The sequence below is a fragment of the Mastomys coucha genome, unplaced genomic scaffold (assembly GCF_008632895.1).
Source record: "Mastomys coucha isolate ucsf_1 unplaced genomic scaffold, UCSF_Mcou_1 pScaffold3, whole genome shotgun sequence".
NCBI lineage: Eukaryota > Metazoa > Chordata > Mammalia > Rodentia > Muridae > Mastomys > Mastomys coucha.
Genome location: NW_022196909.1, coordinates 6,253,990 through 6,261,669, shown reverse-complemented (window position 1 = coordinate 6,261,669; position 7,680 = coordinate 6,253,990). Strand labels below are relative to the sequence as shown.

General features: G+C 45.7%; 1 protein-coding gene across 1 annotated transcript in view; it reads left to right on the top strand.

The window, feature by feature from the left end:
* Rpf2 (ribosome production factor 2 homolog) overlaps window positions 1-6,394 on the top strand; it is a 25,160-nt gene extending 18,766 nt beyond the window's left edge. The window contains exons 8-10 of the mRNA XM_031347754.1: window positions 2,196-2,298; window positions 4,725-4,869; window positions 5,937-6,394. Of these exons, the coding sequence (XP_031203614.1) occupies window positions 2,196-2,298; window positions 4,725-4,869; window positions 5,937-6,116 (428 nt within the window). The 3' untranslated portion in view covers window positions 6,117-6,394. The remainder of the gene's footprint in view (window positions 1-2,195; window positions 2,299-4,724; window positions 4,870-5,936) is intronic.
* Window positions 6,395-7,680: the final 1,286 nt, after the last annotated feature.

The following is a 7,680-nucleotide window of genomic DNA, read 5'->3' as shown; positions in this document are numbered from 1 at the left end:
GTACATGTACATAGGCCACTACATAGTCTATGGTACATGTACATAGGCCACTACATAGTCTATGGTACGTGTGCGTAAGGCCACTACATAGTCTATGGTACGTGTACATAGGCCACTACATAGTCTATGGTACATGTACATAGGCCACTACATAGTCTATGGTACGTGTACGTAAGGCCACTACATAGTCTATGGTACGTGTACATAGGCCACTACATAGTCTATGGTACGTGTACGTAAGGCCACTGCATTGTCTATGGTACGTGTACGTAAGGCCACTGCATTGTCTATGGTACATGTACGTAAGACCACTGCATAGTCTAATATATGTACGTAAGGCCACTGCATAGTCTATGACATACGTACATAAGACCACTGAATAGTCTATGGCACTCGTTTAATGAGATACGGGGCAGCAGCCCATGCTTTATACAGTGTCATCACATGATCTCCTTAGTGTGTGAACACCATATTTACAGAGCAGAATGGCTGGGCCACCACTTGCTGACAGAGCCTTCGGGTGTGTGCTTATGCATCATGGGACAGGAAAGTGAATCATGGGAAAAGTTACTAGAGGACTGCAGGGTTCTTTTCTGCTGTGTAGTGAATCTCAAATACTTGTTCTTAACTGTGGTTCTGGGGATGAATGCAGGCCCTTATATGTAGGGCAAGGCTTCTACCATTGGATTATATGCCAGTCTATACAACTGTTTTTCTTTAAAAACAAAACTTATTATTGTGTGTGTGTGTGTGATGTGTGTGCAGGTATGCATGTATGTGGTGGTCAGAGGGCAGTTTTGTGAAGTTGCCTCTTCTACCTTCATGTGAATCCCAGAGTTTGAACAGGCACATCTGCTCACTGAGCCTTCTTACCTGCCTGCGACTGCTTTTCTTCTTTGGAAACCCAGCAAACAATACCAGTGTTTAGATTCTAATTTTTTTTTTTAATGTTACTGTTCCTCGTCTATAAAGATGATAGTAAACAAAGAATAGGTTTATTTTGTATATGCATTAATCCTGGCACTCTGGAGGTAGAGTCAGGAGTTCATAGTGTTCAGAGTTTTGTGTATAATTTTTTTTTAAAGATTTATTTATTATTATACATAAGTACACTGTAGCTGATTTCGGACACACCAGCAGAGGGCGTCAGATCTCATTTTGGGTGGTTGTGAGCCACCATGTGATTGCTGGGATTTGAACTCAGGACCTTTGGAAGAGCAGTCAGTGCTCTTACCTGCTGAGCCATCTCACCAGCCCTGTTGTGTATAATTTTAAAAACATGCTACTGCTTTTCCTGGGAGCTGCGACAGAGCTGTGACGACTCCCTATCCCATTTTGTTCTTTCTGGCTTAGCCCATGATCAATCACAGCCATCCCCCAACCCATCTTCTTTCTCTACCCACCTCTGCTCTGCAGGTAAAAACAACAGAAACAGAAGCACTCAGACAGCTTTATTACTTTAGAATTTGCCTGCTGGCACAATTGCTGAGCTCAAATCCCTCCTGCCTGGAAATGCGTGCCCTTAACAATTTATAATTCCCATCTCTCCTCCTGCCCTAAACTCAGTGGTCTGTTCCAGATCAGCCCTGCCAGACATCTCTGGCAGCCTGCCGCAGCAGAGCTGCAGGCCCCGACTGCCTGGAGACCTTACATGACTGCCACCTGCTTCTCCTCCCAAAGCGTGGCCGAAAGCCCCCCTCTCTTTGCGTCTTCCTTTTCCTCCTAGGACCCCAAAGTCCCACCTGTACCATCAGCAATTTGCTCCAGGACTTCTTTTTTACAAAATCAAGAACCAATAAGGGAACCAGACCTCCCTATACATCAGAGTTATCCTTATTGTGAGGGGGTTGAGGCCAGATGGCATTACTAGTTGTTACACGTCACAAAGCAAGCTAAAGTACGACTGGGGAAATAGCTCAGGGGTAGTTATGTGCTTCGGCTTGGTTATAGTCCAGGTGCTGGGGAGGGAGGGACAGGCTGCCACACTCTGGGGCTCATGGCTAGGCAGCCTAGGCTCGTGGTTAGGGTCTATTCCAGGGAGCCGGCTCCTGAGGAACAGCACTAGAGATTGCTCTGGCCTCAGTGAGCATTTGTATGTGTCCCCACACATCCTTCCCCCCGCCCCCCATTAAAAAGATGGCACTCTGTAGCTGAAGTTTGAAATAGTTCTCTAACAACCCAATATGTGCTTTCAGATTTCTTCAGAGGCCCCACAGTGTCAAACGTCCGACTGGCTGGATTAGAGTATGTTCTGCACTTCACTGCACTGAATGGGAAGGTTTACTTCCGAAGCTATAAGTAAGTGAAGTTCTCAGGGTTACAACGGGTCTGGAGAGTTTGCAGACAGTAGTGGCAGGGGTGTGTCCTGACCCTCCATCTTTCCTTCCTGCTAGCCTTGATCTTGGGAACTCACTTTTCCTGGCTTTTTGTTCATCTGTTGTGAGCCTAGTGGTTGGTAATCTCTCGTCCTAGATTTCTGTGCTGTCTCATTATTGTTCTGGAGATTATATAATTATATCTCATTATTATTTAGGACACCAACCACAGTGAGCCAGCCAAAGTAATTTCTAGATTTGAAAGCTACAACCTAGAGCCGGTAGAAAGTGACTGACTACAGTAATGCTCTTGTACAGTAGGCTTCTACCATCCCTAGCAGTGTTAATGTGAATGGAAGTCCCAACACGCAGTCTGCTTTCTTGTCTGAGTGTTTGAAGCAGTCTCTCTGTATGTAGCTCTAAACTGGCCTTGAACTCATTGTGTGGCCCAGGTGGGCCTCAGACTTGCAGTCCTCCTGCCTCATTTGCAGGCCTGAGCCTCTGCTTCCAGCCCTCTCACTCCTTTTATAAAATAGACTAGATGGAGCTAAGTGGTTGTTTTTTTGGTTTGGTTTGGTTTTTTGGTTTTTTGAGACAGGATTTCTCTGTATAGCCCTGACTGTCCTGGAACTCACTCTGTAGACCAGCTGGCCTCGAACTCAGAAATCCGCCTGCCTCTGCCTCCCAAGTGCTGGGATTAAAGGCGTGTGTGACCACCGCCCGGCGGAGCTAAGTGCTTATCTCTTGTCCGTCTGTTCTTTGTGCCCCATGAGATGAAGGTTTATTGAAGGACAGGCCAGGTGGGCTCAGGCCTCCTTAGCAGCTGCTTCCTTCATGGCCACAGTCACTAAGCTCTTCCCACGTCTACGGTGGATGGCAAAGGTCTTGACACTGTCTTGGTGGCTATCTGTATACTTAGGTTCCCACTGTTTGCTCTCTTGGGCCTTCCTTAATTGTTCTGTTCCTTCTCATTACCCACGTCGCCTGTTGCTTCTGTGACAGTTTTTTGTGCAGTGCTAGTCTTTTATGAACATTGTTGTGTCAGTAAATATCTCCCTGCCGACCCCTTACTCCCTCACCTTTTTACTTATGGGGACTGCTCTATTAAATGTGATTGCTGAATATAGTATTCAGATTTGGGGTTGATATTTATCTCCTTCCTTCCTTCCTACCTTCCTTCCTTCCTTCCTACCTTCCTACCTTCCTTCCTTCCTTCCTTCCTTCCTTCCTTCCTTCCTTCCTTCCTTCCTTCCTTCCTTCCTTCCTTCTTGTTGTTTTATTGAGACAGAGTTTCACATAGCCCAGACTGGCCTTGAAGTCACTGTGTAGCAGAGAATGGCCTTTAATGGGTCCTCAAGCCTCCATTTCCCAGGCGCTGGGATTCCCACAGCTGACTCATCTTCCCCTCGTACAGTTCTTAATAGGTTAGCACTCACAGAACAATTGGGATGAGATGAGTGGTGCACCTGAGACTGAAAGAGATGCACCTGAGACTGAAAGAGATGATTAGTGACTGGAAGTGGGTATGTAAAAGAGAAGTGGGGCCGGGTGGTGGTCACACACGCCTTTAACCCCAGCACTTGGGAGGCAGAGGCAGGTGGATTTATGAGTTCAAGGCCAGCCTGGTCTACAGAGTGAGTTCCAGGACAGCCAGAGCTATACAGAGAAACCCTGTCTCGAAAACACCAGAGAGAGAGAGAGAGAGAGAGAGAGAGAGAGAGAGGCGGGTAGACATCGTGGATACACAGGATGTATCCATATAAAATATCATAGTGAGTCCCATGAATTTGTGTTATTACTATGTTAGTAATATAAAGAAAATCTTAAAGACTTTCTGTTCTCTCTCGCCTTTGTCTTTACCCGGCTCCTCAGTCTTCCATTCTTCCGCTCCCCCAGATTTTTCCAGAGCTGGAGTTACTGGACATAGAGTGTTCTTCAAGTTGTAGTTTAGTTATTAGGATGTTTAGGTTTATTGCAGTCTACAGATGTCATTAATGTGCTGTGGGGAAACATTGATTTGGAATGGGTTGATGTAACTCAGATAATGTTGGAGATGGCAGAATGTTACTTTTTTGTTTTTGTTTTTGTTTTTTTGAGACAGGGTTTCTCTGTATAGCCCTGGCTGTCCTGGAACTCACTCTGTAGACCAGGCTGGCCTCGAACTCAGAAATCCACCTGCCTCTGCCTCCCCAGTGCTGGGATTAAAGGTGTGTGCCACCACCACCCTGCTCAGGTTCCAATTTTTAAAAACTAAACAAAGGATGCACTTGGCATGAATGCCCAAAATGTTTTAAAAAGAGGTTTGGCTTTTGCAACTTATTATTTGAAACTACAAAACTCTCAACAAAGATATTTCAGAGAAGGACTTAAAAAAAGAATTAAAGCACCCCCCTCCCCCCATTCATAAAGGCTGCTGTTGAAGAAATCTGGGTGCAGAACACCACGAATCGAGCTAGAAGAGATGGGACCGTCGCTGGACCTGGTTATGAGGAGGACACACTTAGCATCAGATGACCTTTATAAACTGTCCATGAAAGTGCCCAAGGCTCTCAAGGTACAGAACCTATGATGTGCCATTTCCTGTGTTCATTTCTGTATTCTGCTCTGTCCAGGAAGGATTTGTGGTGCGTTATATTAAAAAGATATATGAAAAGATGAGTGAAATAGAAAAGGGTTAGGCTCTGAGCAGGACAAGGAGAAAGAACCCATCATCCAGTTGTCAGGGCAGTAAAGAGTTGCAGGAGCCAGGGTCTGGTTTGGCTGAAGTTTTCTCATGGCCAAGACTGCCATTTTCAGCAAACCTAGAATAGTGTGGGCACCATGAAGATGGGGTTGAGAGCTGTATTTCTAGAATGTTCTAGAATGTGTTTATTGACGTACAGTCTAGGCTGGCTGTGACCTGATTCTTCTGTCTCAGACCTTCCAGTGCTGGCAGTGCTAGATTATAGGCATGCAGTACCGGGTCCAGCTTTGTTTTGATTTTTAAATTGTTTAGAAACAAATAGAAGGGCTAGGGCTAAAAGCACTTGTTACTGTTCCAGAGGAACAGAGGTTTGGATCCCAACATCCATTGGGCTCACAACCACCTGTAAGCTCCTCGTGGCCTCCATGGACCCCAGCATACACATAAATAACAAAAAAAAAAATGTTCTAAAGCAACAGTAGAGATTTTGTTTTTGTTTTTTTGAGACAGGGTTTCTCTGTGTAGTCCTGGCTGTCCTGGAACTCACTCTGTAGACCAAGTTGGCCTCGAACTTAGAAATCTGCCTGCCTCTGCCTCCCAAGGGCTGGGATTAAAGGTGTGCACCACCACCTGACAACAGTAGAGATTTTAACTCTGGAGTCTCAGTACAGATTGACCTGAGATGCTGTGTTGGTACAGTGGTCAGTGCATCCTGATTCTTGCCAGGTGACCTGACATTTTACCCAGATGGCAGCATTGTTGGACTGGCTCTGAATGAGAAATTGTATTTTAACAAGGCCCATGATCTCTAGATGAGAAAGCTGTGTGGAGCTGTGTCCTCTGGGCGCAGAGAGGCTTCCCAGGGGGAATCGTTACGAAGAGTTATGTGCTGCGTTATGTATGTATATACACACACTTTTTTTCCTCTTGTTTTATAGCCAAAGAAGAGAAAGAATATCTCTCAGGATACTTTTGGTACAACGTTCGGAAGGATTCATATGCAGAAGCAAGACTTAAGCAAACTACAGACGAGGAAAATGAAGGGGTTGAAGAAGCGACCTGCAGAGAACGGAATAGAAGACCAGGGGAAAAAATCAAAAAGAATTAAGAAAAATTAGTGGAACCTAACTGACTCTGAGCACTTTCTTGTGCTTGTTTACTAAAGAGAATTGTTCTACTTGAGGCTATTTGGTTTTCTGATGAGAATTTGTTGCTTATTTGAATAAGGTGGGGGTGTAACAAGATTTTACGCTATAGCCCAGGCTGGCCTCAGCCTCTGTAGTGCTGTGATTACAGGCATGAACCACCATATATAGCATATTATATATTTCTATAACATTATTTATTATGTAAATTTTTTTTAAAAAAATTGAAACTTGTGTTTGGGTCATACTCATCCCAGCTCTCACTGTTTTTAATTTTTCAAACTGATTTGTGTATGCACATGTATGTCACAGTGTGGGTGTGGAATGGGTTATACCCTGTGGGGATTGAACTCTTTACCTCAGTGTGTCAGATTCCTGCCATAGGAAGTGTAGATTCACTGAGCCATCCTGTTAGCCCAGTTATTACCTATTTCTATGAACAAATGACATCCTACATACAAGTTTAAACGAGGTTATTTACCTGTACCGTAAGGTCCCAGTGTGACCTTTATACGTGGTGTGATAGCTCTTCCCAAATTCTGCCTGAGTGTGAGAATGGGGGGACCAGCACACTGGTGGATCAGATGGTGCTGGACACACTGGTGGATCAGGTGGTGCTGGACACAGTAGCTCAGGTGATGAGCTGGAGTCCGAGTGTGAACACGTGAGTAGAGCATTAACGGCTTCATGGGGGAGGGGATTTCCTGAGAGGCTTACTGCTCTGGTAAGTGACGGGGCGTGTTAGCAACTGGTGATTCTTCTCTACTGGTCATACACCACCTGAGTCTACTTCCCCCTCAGGGAACCCGGGCCTGTTGCACACCAAGCTGGACTGGAGGGAGGGAAGCTTAGCTAGGCGAGGGTGTGTGCAATGCAGGATCTCAGTAGACAATGAGTGTGGAGTTCAATGAACACACCGGGAACAACTGCGGAGAACTGGTTTGGGTTATTTGTATGTGTGGGGGGGTATGGGGGTTACGGGGTGGTATCTGTGCACTTAGGGAGGTGGCCAGGGTCTATGGGGAAATGTCTGTGTGGCCACTTGCCATTGGCCAGGCAAGGAAGAAACTTCATCTACAGACTCCGGCTGTAGGGTGGGGGTCAGGGGGGTAGGATGGGTGAAGCCTTGCAAGGTCAAACAAAGAATGAGGCTTGATAATGTCAGGACATTACATTTCTGCTAGGGTTGATGGTGGGGGAGCCAGCTTTTTGGTGCTAGGTGGGTGAGGGGAGGTAGCCAACTCCCTCTGCCCTTGTGTTTAAGGTTTCCTGGATGGAAGCCCCTCTACCCTTCCATAACCCTGGGCCATTTTTATTGCACAGCTGTAAGCATGCTGTATTTTTAGGAAGCTACTGCCTTATGTAAGATGTCAGTCAATGGCCAGTTTGTCCTTGGAGAGAGAGATCATGGTGCCACTGGGGTCCTTAGAGTACACCTTGTCTTCATGGTTGACCTGGTCTTTATAGAGTGGAGTTGAGGAAGGCCATACATTATTGAAGTGGGGAATGGCCCCATGCATTGTTGAAAGTGGAGGTA